At 39.5% G+C, this 18,759-nt stretch overlaps 1 protein-coding gene across 5 annotated transcripts in view; it reads right to left on the bottom strand.

The window, feature by feature from the left end:
* Nucleotides 1–3,349: 3,349 nt before the first annotated feature.
* Nucleotides 3,350–18,759, bottom strand: part of SGMS1 (sphingomyelin synthase 1) — a 254,168-nt gene continuing 238,758 nt past the window's right edge. For 4 of the 5 annotated variants that reach the window (XM_033130231.1, XM_033130232.1, XM_033130233.1 and 1 more), the window contains 3 exons: nucleotides 9,108–9,261; nucleotides 5,802–5,968; nucleotides 4,632–5,096 (listed from right to left, as the gene is read on the bottom strand). In XM_033130231.1, coding sequence (XP_032986122.1) covers nucleotides 4,917–5,096; nucleotides 5,802–5,968; nucleotides 9,108–9,261 — 501 coding nt within the window. In that variant the 3' untranslated portion in view covers nucleotides 4,632–4,916. Of the gene's footprint in view, nucleotides 5,097–5,801; nucleotides 5,969–9,107; nucleotides 9,262–18,759 lie in introns of all 5 variants that reach the window. The other variant, XM_033130235.1, reaches the window with a different exon arrangement.

Below are 18,759 nucleotides of genomic sequence, written 5' to 3'. Positions count from 1 at the left end.
CCTTATATATGCCGCCTACAAAAGACTCACTTCAGATTGAAAAACACACACAGATTGAAAGTAATGGAAAAAAGATATCTTACGAAAATGAAAAGGAAAAAAACTCAGAAACCAGACAAAATAGACTTTGAAACAAAGGTGATAACAAGAGACAAAGAAGGACCCAGCAATATTCTAAGGAACAGGGAGGAATTGGGAATACACTGCTGTAAGGTGCCTGCACTATACCTGAAGTGGTGTCGTGTTATTGAAGCAGGCTTAGATCAGCTACAAGTGTATATTGTAAACTCCAGGGCAACCACTAAAAATTTTTTTCAGCTGTGTTGAGGTATATAAAAATTTGTTTTAAAAAGATGTATACTTGGTATGTTAAGAGATAAAATGGCATGTAAAAGAGATATAGTGCTCCAAACTAGTGGAAGGCAGAACAAAAATAAAGGAAAATTTGTAAGACAAATGTGACAAATAGAAAAGAGTTACAAATATGGTAGCTATTAATTCAAATATATCAATTATACTTTAAATGTGAAAGGCATAAATATACCAATTAAAGGAGATTGTCAGAGCAGATTAAAAACAAGATGCAAATATATGTTCTCCATAAGAAATCCACTTTAACAATAAAGGCCCAGAGAGGTTAAAAATAAAGGGATAAAGATATAGCATGCTAATACTAATCAAAAGAAAGCTGGAGCTGTTATCTTAATTTCAGACAGAGTTCATAACAAGAAAGATGGAGAGATGATGTCATGAAAAAGGGGTCAGTTCTCCAAGAAGACGTAGTAATCCTAACGTGTATGCACCGAACAACACATTGTCCAACTATTCAAGGTTCTGGGTCACCAAGAGCTGGGAGGGGACTCTAGGCCAGCCCCTTCCTGGGTGTCAGAGACTTCCCTTGTCCTCATCTGGAATGCCATTACTGTCCCCTGTAGCCACGTCTATGTATCCTTCAACACAGAAAACATGATAGGCCTCCAGATTCTTTTTTTTTTTTTTTTTTTTTTTGCTAAACTTAAAAAAAAAAAATTGGGCTCTGGCAATTTCATTGAACTCTGCCTTAAATTTTCAGTAAACCTTTCCTAAGAATTCCCAAGAGCCCCTCAAATGTTTACTCTCACCAACCACGGTATGTTGATGGAATGATAGCTCCTGTAAATAAATACTATTCCAATTGACCAAACGTTATACGTCTGCTATTGTGATTAATAAACAACAAATTCCCTTGAGAGCATTTCTAAATTCATAGCATGTATTTTTTCAATCATTAGATGCTAAACTGTACACTCACTGTACCACGCCAGGGCTCGAGAACTAAAAGAATTTCTCACGTGTGCAATAAACATTAACTCATAGGGTAAATCCTCATGCTACATTGTCTTCACCAACAGTAAGCCAGAGCCATTCGCTCTGTCCTTGGGGGCCCTGCTTGGCTCCTTTTTTCCCCCCCAACTTCCCTCACTCTTCCCTCTCTCTCACCGATCACACCCGTGTCTGACCTTCTTGTCGTGGGAGCGGGAGTCTGAGACTTTGGAGGGCAGGCCTCACTTAATTTTCTTCTGACTTGTACTCTGAATCAGAACACAGATAAGTATTTTAAGGTGCTGAAAAGCAGAATTTCAAGGCAGCAGTTCTGATTAATTCAGTTTTCTGGCCAGAGAAAAAGAAGGTATCAGTATCAAGGGATTCAAGTAGAATATCCTGTTTCCTAGTTAATTCAAAACATGCTTGACTTTTTGTATAATGGTCAAATGAAAGCTAGCATGTATTCTCAGTATACGTGATATTGACCCAGTTTATAAAACATAGCAATTAGGAAACTGGCAAAATTATTCTCTCACACTAGATGGTGTGAATTTCTTGCTCCTCAGTCCATAGTAAGTTATCTTACTTAGCTTTACCACCAAAAGCACAGATTTCTCCCACTGTAGACTCTTATTGAAGAATTTAGGAAAACTCAGAGAATGGGGATGGGGGCGCGGGGCAGGGGGAGAAGACAGGGTGGAAAGTTGGCCTCCAATTAGATTTTCAATACTTACCCATTGCATGCCCTTGGGAAAGTTATTTAACATATCAGAGTCACCTTCCCTAAAAGGGGGATGATAACTAACCCCGTGGTTGTGTGAGGGTTAACAAGGAAATACATGTAAAATGCCCAACCTGTAAAGAGCAAAATACAGATGTTAACGTCTAGGGCTTTGAGCAAAGTCAAGGACAAAAAAGCACATGTCCTCATTCAGGCAGGTGCTATCAAGGGGACTACAATTCTCCAAGGAGACAATGAGATTTCTCCTTGTTCCTCCTGGGATATGAAGACTAGAGAGCCACAGGCTATGCCAACTATGCCAATTCATGAATCAGTAGAGTCAGGCATGCAGAGCGATCAGGCAGTGAACTTCTTGGCACAGACGTAGTATGCAAACTTATAATAATGAAGTTTTCCCTGTTATTATTTTGACTCAGAAAAAAGATCCTATTGTTAGCATGTGCCAATAATTCATTTTCATTACTCAAGTTTCTTTTCCTTTCAATATCCAGCATCTGATGAATAAAGTCAGTAAAAGGCTGTAATAGTTCAATATAAACCTATTGGAGACATTTGCTCTATTTGCCTTAGCAGGCAAATAGATGTAAGTCCAAAGCTCCACAAAGGAAATCTTACTCGTTTCACCCATTTGGACTCCCTGAATACATTCTTTAATAGGGAGAGGCCTCCACTGTTAACATCTTCCTTTCTTCACCACATCAGGAATCTCTTTTTTCTTTTTAAGGAGTTATTTTGAATTACCATTTATTATCAAAGCACTAATACTGCATTTCTCATTTCAGATTTGCTTTTTCTTTCCATCTGACCTAGAAAAGCTTTATTACTTCCAGTGGTGGGGGGAAAGTTAAGACAGTGACTTGATTGAGAATTAATAATGACTTGTTGATAAACACAGTGGTCTGCAGTTTGAATTTAACTTATCTGTGATTCTTTTTATATACAGTTGACCTTGAACAACACGTATTATATGCAGATTTCAAACAAAAATTACAATATCCGGTTCTTCGTATCTGTGGATGCAAAGGGCTGACTACCGCTGGAGTTATACTCAGATTTTCCACTGTGTGGGGATTTGGCACCCCAAACCCCGTGTTATTCAAGAGTCAACTCACTATTTAAAAATACACTCAATCTGTAGAGGTTACTGAAGTTTAGGGTACATTTTAAGCAATCTCAAGGGAAAGGAAACAAGATTATTAAAAGCTCTCTCTCAAAAAAAGCTCGGTGAAGAAATCCCGAAACTCAGTTTCTTACCTTACTTTAATGATTTCATTTAGAACTTTTGTGAAAAATGTGAACATATTAGAAATAACAGGCATTTATTTTAAGTATCAGTTTTTATTAAAAAGTGCGTTTTGATTAATTTGTGATCTAGGTAAACTGTTAAGATATCAGTATACTCTCTGGAATAATAACTTTACAAAGATTTAAAACAAACAAAATTTTAAAAGCCTTTTTATTTCCTTCACCATTATTGTTTTACAATACAAATATCACCTTGTGAATACACAAAAAGACCCTACAGAAGATAATTCTGCTGCACGTAAAATACAGAATGGATATATATACTTCTTCATTCTTAAAAAACTATTTTGTTCTCCACATTGGCAAGTATAGAATAGAATACTTCCCCAAACATACTTATGTTAGGAGTAAAACTTAGAGTTACATGCAGTTTCTGCACAAATATATTTTAAAGAAATAGATCTCTTTTTTGTTGTTCACCAACAAAATTGTCATGAGAGTATGGATAACTAATTTATAGCTTTCAAGTTTTAGTTAAGTGATCATTTTCAAAACTCTCTTTAAAAAAAGTATTCATGGCTGTTTTCATTGTATAGTTAAAATTGAACTACCAAATAGATGATAAAATAATTTAAGTAGTACATGTCATTGTCACCTGCTCACAATATGGGAACAGGATCTGACTTTCTAATTAACCCCTCCCATTCTTTAATTCAGAGCAATTTAAAAACCATAAGCAGTCTTCTGATTTAATTTAGCTATAAATGCAAAATTTAGTAGTGTATACATATGTTTATATTTTCATGGAATACTTTATTTTAAATAAAAACATTTAAGGTTGCCTACTGACCATACAATCAAGACAAGAAAGGCACTAGAAACATAGACAAATTTCTCTCCCAAGAAGCATTTTTAAATTTTAACTCTCTCCTCTTTGACATGTAAAAATCTTCAAATTTGGTTTTCGTAACATCATTTTGAAAAATAAAGTTAGGAAATACTTAGAAAATCACTTTATAACAGAATCTTTTTTTTTTTTTTTGCACTTTTTGACACACTGTCTCTGCTGATTTTACAAAACCCAAAGTTACTAAACCTTTCTGTGTCTGTCATTTTCATTTGAGTATCGGTGCAACAGGTAGAAAGATTTCAGTATTGAACCCCACTCAGGTACTTAGAAACCTTCATAGAGACATATGCTAGAAAATGGCTTACAGCCCAAACCTTGGGGCAAGAGATATGAAAAGTATGTTTTCCCAAGAAAATAATACGCTTTATTTCCAGATGTGACTGGAAAGACCAGAACTTATGATATATAAAAGCTTACATTTATGCTGTTGCATCATATACAAAGGAACATGGGGGTTGCGAGTTATGTAAATTCCAAACTTATGAACAGGAAATGTGTACAGTGCATGATAGGTTAAATTTTCTTTATTGTTGTCCAACGCAGGTCCTTTGGAGAGAAAAAAATATCACAGTGCTGACTAGGTAACTCAATAGGTTAAGTCAAGGTAACTGTTGAAAGATAGTAGAATTAGGGAGGTGTTTATGTTATGGCATCTTCTCTCACGGAGTTCTCAGCACTTCGGACAGTTCCTCACTCCCCCACTGTGTACAGCTGTTATGTGCTATTCACCAACCGGCTGTATTTAACTTGCCTACCAAGGTGGACTACTGGCCAGGGGAAGGGCCAATGGTAAGATCGAGGTACAATTCCTTGGACGTTCTTTTCAAAGTACTGAAATGGCCTGTACCACCACACCCTGGCCAGGAGGTTCGTCTGGGAAGCTTCTTTTAGCACCTAAAATAATAAAGAAAGGAAAAACCAAGTCAGGAAGAACAATGAATTGTTCCAGCCTCTAAAGAAACATACATATTTTCCTCATAATATTTAAGTATTTTTTTTATATTAAAATGCACAAAGAGCCCCAGACCAGCCCCAGGTCCACCCACATATCCCAGTTTCACACTCACACCACTGTTCTGCTCTCTGTACTCATCTGCAAACTGGGCCACGCCCTAGTAGAAAAAAAATAATAACTCCAATTCCAGGAGTGCAGGGAGAACCTGTGGCTTACTCAATCTCCTGTTTAAAATAAATACCTCAACTAACTTTTTAGTTACTCACTCTTCTGCCAGGAAAATGAACAAACTTAATTAAATATTAAGTTTTAAGCTGGTGAGGGAGCCCAGGGTAGGAAGAAGAGGGTAGGATTGGTAATCAGTAAAAGTGGGCACATCTTAGAAAATATTTTCAGGGACAATGAAAGTAATGGTATTCGTTCTAGGAAGATGCAATCTCCTGTCATTACATTAACACATTTCTTGTTCATTTTTGATTCTGAAGTGAATCGGCATCACAAAAGACAACAGGATTTTAAATGACTATCCTTCAGAAAAAAGAAAACTTAAGATATCTGTGGATTCTTTGCATTTCTCCCCCTGCCATACCAGCAACACCAAGCCAGGAACAGTAGAAGCTCAAATCAATTGGAGGAAAACTTACTTGCTGATTGGCCATAGTGTGGTACCACCAGAAGAGTCTCGTGGTGATATAATATGCCACCACCACGTCCACAGTGTAGTGGTCATGCGCCAAGAGAATACAGAAGATTCCAACCACGCTGAGAAGCCAGCAGATCCAGTGGTACCACCAGAGTCGGCGAGGGGAATCTGTAAAGAGGAGACATTTGCAATAGTCCCAGTTATTCAAGTACCGCTAAGAGCCCCAACACTGCCTCTACTGCTATCGTGAAGATAGTTGGATCTTTTCTTCTGAAAACAGATCTGTTGGGCTAGCACATCTAAGGGCTTTAGCTTATCTGTAATCAAGATAAAAATGAAGACAGTTTTTATAAAGTTATTTCACTCACAGTAGAAATTCATATTTGGCTGTGACTTGATTCATATCATCATAAATACAGTTTAAAAGAACACATAAAGACAGGTTAATGTACTGTGCTCCATTAAAAAAAATAAAAAAAATAAAAAGCGGTCCACTGACATTTAATTTACCTGTAAATAATTTGGGGTTAATGCTTTAAACAAAAATCAACCTTTGGGGTCTACAGATCCTTACCCATGGATTAGCAATTATAATTGATATAACTGTCTTTCTAAGCTCTACAGCCATACACTACTCTGAAAGTCTTTGAGGTGTCCATTTCTCAAGTACCAGTAAGAGAGAATCCAAATGCCTGGGAATTCTAGTCCAAGTGCACTCCCAACGATAGGGCAGTGGCAGACAAATGCATGTCTGTACCTCCACTTGGGATGTCACTTGAAGGAAGTGACATCTCCATTAGTGCAAGCCTTCTGACCTTTCTCAGTAGATGTACTTCAGAAGATCTGAAATTCTTGGCAAAAATATTTCAATGAGGTCTATCCTCCCCACTTTAGGGGAGAAATTTCAGGCTTTTACTGGATTCTCAAGGGGTCTAAGAATTGATTTTACTGGATTCTCAAGGGGTCTAAGAATTGATTCTCAAGGGGTCTAAGAATTGATTAAGCATCTATTCAATATTGTGCCCAGAACAGGAACTGCTAGAGCAGGTACTGAGATAATGTACAAAACAGGCAAAGAATCTGCGTTTGTGGGGAGATCCCTTCCTAATAGGGAAGAGAGACAATAAAAAATAATTAAAATAAATAAGGAAATTATACACTATGTTAGCAGGTGTTAAATGCTATGGAAAAAAATAGATGAACGGGGTAAGCAGGGTCAGAAGGGTGAAGGGTAGTTTGCAGTTTTAAATGGAGTGGTCAGGGTAGGACTCTTAGTGTATGTATAAGGCTCCATATTTCATTTCCCGAAAAATTTGTGTTCGATACCCTAACAATACAGCAACAAACAGCAGCTACCATAAACTCTCCATGCAACTCTTTATTAGTGTCCATATATGCCACCTATTGTCATTTTTACCATCTCCCTTCACCCATGAAATAGCTATCAGTATTTCATTCTCAAGATACAGAAACTAAGACTTAGAACTTAGAAAGGTTAAATATTTTTCCCAAGGTCACAGAGCTAGCAAGTGGTAGCACCAGGATTCAAAGATCAGAGTTTGTGATCCAATATGGCACACTGCCTCATCTTCCAAAAGGATAAGGCTTAATTCCATTAAAGGATTTCAGGTACCAACCAGCAGGGGGCAGAAATCCCTTCTCCAGGGCTGCTGACATCAGGTCTATTCTGTCCCCATTTCCCACACCCGGTTACATCCTAGTACAAGGGCTAAATCGTGCCATGACAATTCTGAATAGACAGGGTCAGAATTCACTCTATTTGGTCACATACTAAGTACCAGGAGAAACCTGTTCTCCCTTCTCTTTCTCAGTACCCTGAAGCACATCTTTCCTTCTCCCCGTGTTCCCTATCTTAGTTGTTTTTAAGACCACAACTGGGTGTTCACCCTTCAGTCAATTACCTGTCTCCTGAACCCCGACAATCAGTCCTGTGATCTGTTGACCCTTTTTTATCTCCCTCTGATCCCTTCACTTCTCTGCATCTCCAGTGTCATCATGGAAGTTTGGGCCACCACCCATCTCTTTCCTGGATTACAGCAGCAGCCAGTCTCCTAACTTTTCTCCTGGTCTTCAGTCTTGCCCCTCTCCAATCCATCCTGCAAGCTGCTGCCGGAGCCGTCTCTCCCTCTAAAAAGGGCAAGGTGATATTGCCCCACTGGTACAACCCTTCAGTGGGCACCCCGTCTCTGGCAGATGGAAGTTCAGATTCCTTCTGCTGGCTTAATGCACGCTGCATGATCTGGCTCCTACTTACTAATTCATTTTCATTTCTCATTATTACTCCCAGTCTAAATTCCAACCCTATTAAACTTCCACAAGGTGCCACACACTCCCAAGACACCTCCAGAATGCAATGTGTATCCCTCCTCTGTGGTGCCAGGAGCCCGGTTCACTTATCGCTCTTCATGGCAACTACTTGTATGATGCTTATTGAGACTGTTTCTAAGTGGAAAACACTGAAGACAACTGAATTTTCTACAAGTAGATAAATAATTTGTGGTTCACTTATAGCATTGTAATAATAACAGCAATTAAAATGAACCAGTTTCATCTCAGAAACATAATTTGAAAGTGGCGAAAGACCGTAAGTGGCATGGTACCATGAATGTAAATTTTGAAAACATAATATAGAAGTACAAAAACGTGCATGGAAATGACATAGGAAAATGGAAAGGACAAAAGGCTTTAATTATATGTTAACACTTTTCTAAAGGTGTTATCTGAAACAGATATGGTAAATGTTAATGTATGTTAAATCTGAGCAGTGTAGTTATCTGTAATATTATTTTTCTTGTATGTTTCATAAAATATTTTACGTGCTATTTTTTTTAAAGGAAACTTCCCATTTAGTTTCTGCGTCATTTAGTGTTCCTGAGCCCCTGGCTTCTATGAGGGTAAAGACGTCACTGACTCACCACTGTCCCCTTAGCGTATAGCACAGTGTCAGCTACTTGAAAAAATGTCTACTAAGTGAACACATACTCTGCCATCATCCAATCAGGCCCAATACTAGATTTCTATATCCTTGAGACTTCTTCCTTCTGGCTCCTTCCAGCAGCTGTAAATCACCCCCAGACTACAGCTGACACTTGAAACAATAAACTCCAGTCAAGAAGAGCAGTTACTTCCTACCACATACATTTCCCTGGGTGCCTGTGTACCCAGGCATGGTGGTGAGGTGAGGTACTGCCCTCCTGAGGCCTCCAGTCTTGCCTTCAGCAGACTTTCCAGAGACCCTGGAAATGGCAGGTGAGGAAATGCAAATGGAAGTCTGTTTTGGACTTACATTCTTTGATAAATAAGTAGGTGAGTGTGAGCATGACCGTGTGGCCGCTGTACAGATAGTCCCCACACATGTTGTGAGAGCCAGTGATGGACAGGCCACCGCCAGCAATGAGCTTCATTATTCTCCGCAGTTGGGCTTCCCAGTCTCCAAAAAGCTGGTGGGAAAAGAGAAACAAGATTCATTATTAGCCCCATGAAAGTGAGCTCTAATTACTATTTATATTCAGAATTAAGCTCTGTGGATATTTGTTCTTTGTCCCTGCTCCTGGCAGAGCTTCTAAAACCTTTGGAATTTCCTGAGTGATAAGAAAGATAAAGGTGTCTTTGTTATTCATAACACGCTCCTTTCAACCACACCTGAGTTCACCTTATTGTGTTGACCTTTGGAAAGCCCTCATGGATGGTTGCCAAGAGAACCAACCAGGTGGTGGCCAGGTTGGAATTTTCAGTCCACTTCACCTCAGGCTCCCGGTTCATCACCAATGGCCAGTGACTTAATCAGTTGTGCCTACGCAATTAGGGCTCCACAAAAATCCAAAAGGATAGGGGTTCAGAGAGCTTCGGGGTTGGTAACCATGTGGACATACAGGTTGGGATGCCCTGTAGAGAGTGGGATGCCCTGGAAAGGCATTGAAGCTCCATGCTCCTCCCCAGACTTTGCTTGCATCTTTTTCATCTGGTTGGTCCTGAGGTACATCCTCTTATAATAAACTGCTAATCATAAGTAAATTCTGTGAGCTGCTGTAGCAAATTAATTGAACCAGAGGAAGGGATCATGGGAACCTGATTTATAGCCAGTTAGTCAGAAGCAACAGGTGACAATCTGGAGTTGTGATTGGCATCTAAAGTGGAAGGGTGGTCAGGGTGAGACTGAGCTCTTAACCGGTGGGATCTCCAGGTAGATAGTGTCAGAATTGAGATAAAGGGAGTTGGAGAATTGCTTGTTGTTCAGGAAAACCCATGCACACGTCTGGTCACAGAAGTGTTCAGTGTAGTTATTGAGAGTAAAGGAGACACAGGGGTGTTTTTCTTTTACAAACTTACAATAAGACACAAATCCCTCACCATGAATTTGCCGACTCAACATTTACGGTACTTTGGGCAACCCTTGGAAAGAGTATGGTCCTAGAGAAGAAGCAAGAACTTCCCTTAGATGTCACCATTCTTTATGGCACATTTCAACTGATGTTTACCCTTTTTTTTTCTATTACACTGATAAATATTGACAGATTTCCTCCTATAACTGCCATCTGGGGGGAAAGAAAATTTACATCTCTAGGGACATTTTAGAGATATACTTTCACATGGTTGGCCTAGAGGACCACTGTTTTATTAACTTAGCTAAAGTAGCTTATGAAGGTTGGGGCAGCCAAATGTACAAATTTTTTTTGGTGCGTGATTTTTGGGGGACCAAATTAAAAAAGGGGCTGAGTAGGATGTACCTTCAATCTTCTGAAATTATGTAGATAAAATTGTATGTTTTTCCTTTTAATAAAAAGTGAAAAAAGTTTAAGAGTAAATTTTCCTGTCTCTGATACAGGTCTAGAATTACTCTAATACTAGAGTAATAAACGGCTTGAACAACTCAATCACTGCAACTTTCATTTGCTCTGTCAAACGAAATGTGTGACTATATTTTATGGTTGTCAGCACTCTTTTAAATTCCAGTTGGCCAGTCTAACCACCATGATCCCATTTCAACATTTAACTAGTATTTCACCTGTGGAAAGCATATGTTTATATAAATTAGAAATTCATTATAATTTTCCTTTAAAATTGTTATCAAGATTTCTAGTTAAGGAGGGCAGGTTGAACACAATGCCTCTGACATTGTGTTCAATGTGTTCAACACTCAATGCCTCTGAATGTATCAAAAGGAGAAGCATAAAATGGGGATGAATAAGTATGTAGAAAACTGATATCGCAAAAGGCAAGGCAATTATTAATTCTATAGGAAACAAAACATTGTGTAGAAAAGTAATTATAGGAAACGACACAGAAGATATGAATTTCTAAAGTCAAAGGGATCACCGAATGCCCAGCTCAATAGAAGAAAACAGAGCTGCACAGCAAGACTCCACATCATGGAATTTCAGAAACTTGGGGCAAAGAAGAAACCCTAAAGCTTCCACAGATTAAAAACAAGCTTTATATGAAGGCTCAAGAATCAGAATTTTTCAAAAGCAACACTGGAAAACAGAAGACTTTGGAAAACTGCCTCCAAATTCTGAAGGAAAATCATTTCCAACTTAGAATTGTACACCAAGTCATATGATGAACCAAGCATAAACTAAACTAAACCCATTTTCACATATACAAGATCTCAAAATATTTACCTCCTGTGTACTCGTTTTCAGGTAATTACGAAGGACATGCTCTACAAAGAAAAGGTGTAAACAGAGAATAAAAAAGAAGAAATGGGATTCGCTAGCAGGCCAATAAGAGGAAAGCAAATAAAACTGTGCACTTGACCTAAAAAGTGAGCCTCCCAAATGGGCAAGTGAGAGCTCTGGAGAGTCATCTTCAAGGAGATGAGACTGATAGAACACTCAATGCCTCTGAATGTATCAAAAGGAGAAGCATAAAATGGGGATGAATAAGTATATAGAAAACTGATATCGCAAAAGGCAAGGCAATTACTAATTCTATAGGAAACAAAACACTGTGCAGAAAAGTAATTATAGGAAACGACATGACTTGGCTGGGAATAGCATTTACAAAACTGTAATAACGTAAGCACTGAATACTGAGTTAAATCAAGGACAGAAAACTATACTGGGAAGACAGAACAAGAGAAGTTAATGCACGTGATGGGATGGTGGTCGCAGGGGCGGCAGGCGTGAGGACTCTAAATCTTGGCCGTCCACAGCAAGAAGTCAATAGCAGAAACAGCCTATATTGGAAATGGTAAAGAAACAATATTGCCATGTCACTTAGAGACCTGAGGGTAAGCACGCACGCACGCACAAACGCACACACACACAAACAGTAAAAACAGTTCAAGATATGAAGGTAAACACCACAAGGTTCGGTTAAAAGAGTTCAAAGCATAGAAAAGTGGGCTGGAGTAGGATCAGGGTAAGGAAACTATTGTTTTTCAAGTTCTATAGAACCATTTCAATTTTTAAATTGCATACATGTATAAACATAATTAAATCTTTTTAAGTTTCAAATAGAAAGTTTGGTCTAGTTCTGTCATAACAATGGATAATGCATAGAAGAAAATTATGGCAAAAGCGTAGGTAGCTCTTCATTTTACATTTCAAAGTGTTCTAAAATTCTGTGTTTTGAAAACTATAAATCATATGCTCAGGCACCATCACCCCATAATTTGCCCTCCCATTTTAGCAGGAAAATGTCTGTGGGGAAACTGTGTGTGTAGGGGTGGAGGGAGAAATTATGAGGTAAACATGGCATTGAGGAAAACCAGCCGAAAATGTATGCTACATTTCTTACAAGTGCCCTTAAAACACCTGAGCTTTCTTTCAAAAAAGATCTTTCCATGTTTGTCAAACCCCTGCAAGGGGGAACTCTCTTTAAGCTTAGTGGGGAACAGGAAAAAAAGATGGATGGTTACAGCCACATTTAAAAAATAATAATAATAATAAATAATAATAATACTTATGTTTTAAAAAGCAAATAAATTAAAAGAGAAATTACAAAACAATCGGAGCAGAAAAAAGTTAACATCTTGATTGTGTTCACAGCACCTCTAATTCAAGTAAACAAGGCCATTTTAGGAAACAAAATCAAAAGGACAAAGGATATGACCAGATGGAAACAGAGAATCTGTCAAGCAAATAAAAACGAAAATTAACATTAACAGGAGCTCCTTGTCCCCGCCCCACATCAAACGAGCAGAGCTAAAGAAAGATAGACAGTGAGAGGGTGGGCACAATGTCACTGATGTCCCCAAACAGGTTCACCTGAGAGGAGAAGAAGTGGTGAGTGCCCCAGCCAGCAGTGCAGGAGGAGGAGGTGGCAGCGGCCTCTGCAGCAAACAGGCCGGGCTAAAGTCATGGCGCTTCTACCAAGCAGCTGTGACCCTAGGCGGCCAGAACACTCTGAGCCGCAATTTCATCATCTTCAACTCGGGGACTGACATATGTATTACAATGGACAGGACCCTCTGCAAAAATAATCACCAGCAATTGAAATAGGCATGACCTCTGACTCAGTCACATGGCTTCTAGGAGTCCACCTCAAAGAAATGACCCCAAATATAAAGAAAAGCTTTATGTGTAAATATCCCACTGCAACATTATTTATAAAAGCAAGGAGCTGGAAACAATCTAAATGGGAGTTGTCCCTTGCTATGCAAAGCCTGGGCCAGGGATGTACTGGCAAGACCAGGAGTTTGCTGTAAACACTCTCTGGTACTGAACCAGAATCTGAAGTGACTCAAATGCACATTGTAGTGACACAAATGCATTCATTTAGGCTGTAACTGCTGACTAAATTATTAAAAAAAATAAGTTTACAATGATCGCATAGTAACTTAATATCATAAATAATTGTCTTCTATTAAGAAGGAAAAAACAGCAACAGATGTTTGGTATAATTATAACTATGTTTTTAAAAATATGCATAGAAAAAGTCTAAAATGTATACTCTACATGTTAACAGGGTTTGCATGGAAATTGGTTTCTCCCAGGCTTTGAGCCAAGGGGACTTCCATTCCCCCTCCTTGAGCTAGAAAGACAGGGATTCTGTTGGCGTGCGTTAAGTTCTGGCATTTAGGTAGCTTTGGAGTGCAGGCAGGAAATATGGGAAGAGAAAAAAAGAAGAAAAACCAGGAAACTCATGGCTAGACCTTTCATACTTCTCAGTTTAGCTTCCTTCCCCAATCTGCCTGCTACCATTTTTCAGTCTTCAAAGAGCGCTCCATACATTCTGCCCAGTGCTTTTGGTTGCATTCAGTGGAAGACAGGATGAAATGCTGACTCCATTACAACTGGAACTGTAACCTCCATATCAGTACACTTTTCAATGTCCATTCTTGAAAGGAGAGAGATTTTGAGGGAGGGGGGCAGTCATATAAACTTGGCGCTGGACTTTCTCCCTGGACACTACAAAGCTGTGACAAGTACGTCTCACAGCTGCACTAGTACATATGTGAATTATGGTCTCCTATTGTCACAGAAAATTCAGTTTTCAGTAAAAACAAAGTAATTTTCTTCAACTTCTAATAAATGGCTAAGGAATTAAGTAAACTGACCGAATCACTTATGCAGTAACAAGGCACAGAAAGAAACTGAGAGCAGAAGGCGGCGGGAGAACCTTCTGAATGAGACAGACCATTCCAGTACAGTTTGAGCCTGTGAGCCTTTGGGTGTTAAAAAACAAGCTTCCCCAAGTACTTTTTCAATGCTGAATAACACAATGCGCTGACAATAGTCTGTTTACCATCTCTCAGTTTGCAGACAGCCTAGTGCACTGCCTTTTCTCTTAAATGCATTTGAAGAGTGGGGACATTCTGTGTTTCACCCCCAAATGGCAGGAGAGGAGAAGCTGGAAACAAAACTCATCAAATAATGCCGCATAAATCAATGCCTTTGGCATAACTTTGATGAAGGGCTGCTGTAGCTGAGTGCTGAAGAGTAGAAATGTTATTTAACAGAATCCTTGTACCTCACCAATGCTCTATCCTACAGCAGCCCTGAAGGATCAGCAAGGCTTCCTGGGTCCCCTCGCTGTTCAGGATTGGAGCTGGGAATGGGACCCAAGTTCTCTAATTCCATGGATGTACTGCCTGTAAAACTATATGCTACCTGTGCACTGTCAGCCCCCACAAGCTCGCATCAACCAGAAACTGGATACATACAAAGTAACTTTTCCTTGAGCAGCCTAAGTGGGTACCTTACAGAGGTAATGGCATGCTATCTTGCCCTATTCCAACAACAATGAACAGCCAGGTGTCTCTCAAAGTACTTCCTTCCTCCTTCATCTCTCCCTTCCTCCCTTCCATTATTCAATGAATCTACCAACTGCCACCAGAGCAACTAATTTTTTGTCTTGTTCGTGAAAAACAATCTTCACCCAAAACAGAAAATTCACTATCGTCCATGGCACGCCAAGACAGCTGTTCTTAAACACCCATACCACAGATCACACCTGCGATGGGAATCAAGTATCAGGGATCAGTGGGACCCCTGTCAATCTATATCCCAGCAGCCTGCAACTGAGAAACACATGCTACACGCTGTGGTTTCCCCGTCAGCTTCAACTCTCCAAATGACTAAGGCCAAAACAGCAAAAATATTCACTTCCTGAATTTCAACTGGCATGTAGCCCTCCCAAGCAATGATGGATACTTAAGAACTAATATGATTTAAGAAAATATCCTTTAGCATGACCTTGAAGCCCCCATGGAGAAGGGAATATGCTTATAAGATTGATGAATGCTTTAGATATCATAGTAGCAGTGAGAAGTGAGAGGCTCAAAATGCCCCCTTATAATTTCTCATACCTTCTTATTGTTACTTGATTGGGCAGTAAAAAAAAAAAGGAGGTGTTAGGGTGGCTGTACATAATAGGCCATTCACCTTTTGTTTGTATAGAAATTCCAACTTTTTAACAGTTTTCCCATCAATTACCTCATTGTATTCCCAACAAGCCTGTCATGTGGTTAGAGCAGATGTTATAATGACCATTTTATAGATGAGCAAATAAACAGGCTATTTTTCTGTTTCACACAGTGACTCAGTTGGGATCAGATCCAAATGTCTTACCTTTCATCTCAACAACCTTGCCCTGGGTCCCTGAAAACCCAATGCCTCCCCCAATGCCAAGGGCTGGACAATGTTTCCAAGTTCACTTTATGCTGTTGCTCTCATGAAATGTAATCCATGTTACATGTCATTTAAACACAGTTGAATTGCTAAAACAATATTTACACATTATTCACTAAAGATCTATTTTTCTTGTGTTTTCTCCATTAAGTCAAACTTCCCCATCTCTATGAAAGTTATTTTCATGGCACTATCGCATAACAAATTGCCCATTTTCTGCCTTCTTAAACAAAGTGTTTTCAGTTTGATTGTAGCTTTCCCTGCTTATGTACTGTGTTGTGATGGAGGGATGTTCCAAAGGTACCCACGTTACTTTACAGGAACAACAATGAGCATAAACACCAGCCCAAAACCCAGTTTTGGGTTAACCACCCAGATCGCTCTGGACAAGCCATTTCACCCACTCCCGCTTCAGTTCTGTCATCCGTAACGTGGCAAAAGCAACACTTCCTCATCCTCAACTCTCAGCAACCAAATGCAAAATAACATTTGTAAAAGTGATAGCTAAAACTACAAAGGGTTATATAAATCGAAGGCAGCATTATAATTACCAAGTGAGGTCAATATGTTTTTTGGGGGGTGGGGTGGAGGCGGGGTGCGTTCCGTAAGAACTCAAAGCCTAGCAGCCAACAAGTGAAACTTGGATGGTTCTGCTTCAATACACAGCCCTCACAGATGCTCATCTGTGATGAGACTTTTCTGAATTCTTCCTCCAGATGGTAACCACTGCACTTCTGGAAAGATTCCGTTTCACACACAAATATTATATCCCCCGCAACTGATCTGAAGTAGAGAGATTTCACTACGCACAACCTCTCAGAACTCATATAGACAACTTTTCAAAAGACTTTTTCCTCCACTGAGCTCTGACATATTTGCCCCCACCCACACACACACAACTCCCCATTGTCAATGTATCCATCAAGTCCTATCCTAAGCAGCCATTCTGGATGGGGGTGGGGGGGTGGTCTCTAAGTAATTATCAGCAATCAAACACTAATCCCCAACCAGCTTCCCTTTCCTCTTAATTTTTTCATGGCCTCTAGTAAGGGAGACTTATCAAAGGCTTCATATGATCTTAAATAAAAGCTCAGCTATTAGATTTCCATTCATCCATATTCTTATTTATCACATTAAATAAATCCTGTAATTCAGTCAGGCAAGATTTACCTTTAACAAAATTACAACTGCTGTTAAGTGTTGAGAGATCCTTTAGTCTACCTGGCCAGGCAGTGAAAATTACAAAAAAAAAAAATTTCCCTCAGATTTTTGTTTTGAAAATTTCTAAATCTAAAGAAGAGTATAGTGAACACCGCAGACACTTCACTTAGACTTATCAATCACCAACATTTTGCCACATTTACTTCTCTTTTCTCTCTCTCACTTTTTTCCTTGAACATTTGAGAATAAGTTGAATACATCATGACACTTCACCCCTAAATGTAAAAACAAGAACATTTCCCTTTATAATCACATACATGAAATTTACCAATGATACAATACTATCACAGTTAATAGACAGTCTCAGCAACGTCCTTTAGAGCTTTCTTCCCCCAACCTAGAATCCAACCAGAGAATACGTATTGAAGTTACCCTGTCATACTCTTACTTTTTTTAGTCTATTACAGTTTCTTAGTCTGTTTTTTTTTTTTAATGACATTGATATTTTTGAAGACTCCAGTTAGTTTCTTCATAGAATGTCCCTCAATTTGGTGCATCTGATTGTTTCCTTATGTTTAAACTCACATTAAATGTAATTGCCAGGAATGTCACAGAAATGTCATGTCCTTCTCTGTGCATGACATCCAAAGCATCTGATCTCATCTGTCCCACTACTGGGTTGATCCCTTGGCCATGGAAGTGTCTGCCAGGTTACTCCACTAAATACATCCTTTTGCCCATTTGCCATTAATAATCAACTTGTGATTTTTTCTGAAATTTATGTAAACATTATGGCGCCGAACCTATCACCTAATCCTTAGCATCCACTGATGATTTTTGCTTGAATCATTACTATAGTGGTTGCAAAATGGTGATTTTTCTATTTCTAACATTTCTTCTACATCTATTAGTTGACATTTTTTTCTCCCCAATACAATTTTTAAAATGTTGTTTATGAATGTCGTGTAATCAGTTACTGTCACTGTTTCATTGTAATGGCTCAAATTGTCTCAAACATGGCCAGTGGGAGCCTCTCAAGTAGGAAAATGTGGTTTCTGAATGGAACGCGCCAGCCTGTAGTGTCTGGGCAGCTTCTGGAACCCCTCCTGAGGGTGAAAGCCCTGCTGTCCACCTGCCTGTGCTCTGACACAAAGGATAACGCTTCATGGAGAGCCACACACCATTGGACTCTGAGGCTCTGCATTTCCTCAGTGAGTGCTGTCTGACTCTGGTGACCTCTGCACACTAGATGGCTGTTGCCACGTAGAAACATCTTTGTCACCTTCCCAATGGCTCCCAAACACGACCCCTTCTGCCCAGGTCTAGGCCTCCCTCTGAGTCAGGCGAAGGCAGCCTCATCTTTCTCCTTCCAGTGAAGTACCAGGAACACAGACACGGCCAAGCTTCTTGCCGCTGCCACTTAGTACCATGAGTGCACTCTAGATAAGAGGCAGGTTAGCAACCTCCTCCCACTCACTGTTTGTGAGGATGAAACAAAAACAACACATGAAGAATCATGCCTGGCCCAAAACAGGTGCACATAATTAGCCCCACTCTAGTCTTCCTCCTTCTCTCCCTCCCTTACTCTGTAATCACTGGCGAGAGATCTTCCTAAGAGATCTTCGATGCGATCTTCGATCATGTGAGACTCCCTGCTAAACCCTTCCTGGCTTCCCTTGGCCACGCTCCTTAGAAGGATGA

The sequence above is a fragment of the Rhinolophus ferrumequinum genome, chromosome 16, assembly GCF_004115265.2.
Source record: "Rhinolophus ferrumequinum isolate MPI-CBG mRhiFer1 chromosome 16, mRhiFer1_v1.p, whole genome shotgun sequence".
NCBI classification, from domain to species: domain Eukaryota; kingdom Metazoa; phylum Chordata; class Mammalia; order Chiroptera; family Rhinolophidae; genus Rhinolophus; species Rhinolophus ferrumequinum.
The sequence above is the reverse complement of the archived record's forward strand: the minus strand, read 5'-3'. Positions and strand labels throughout refer to the sequence as shown.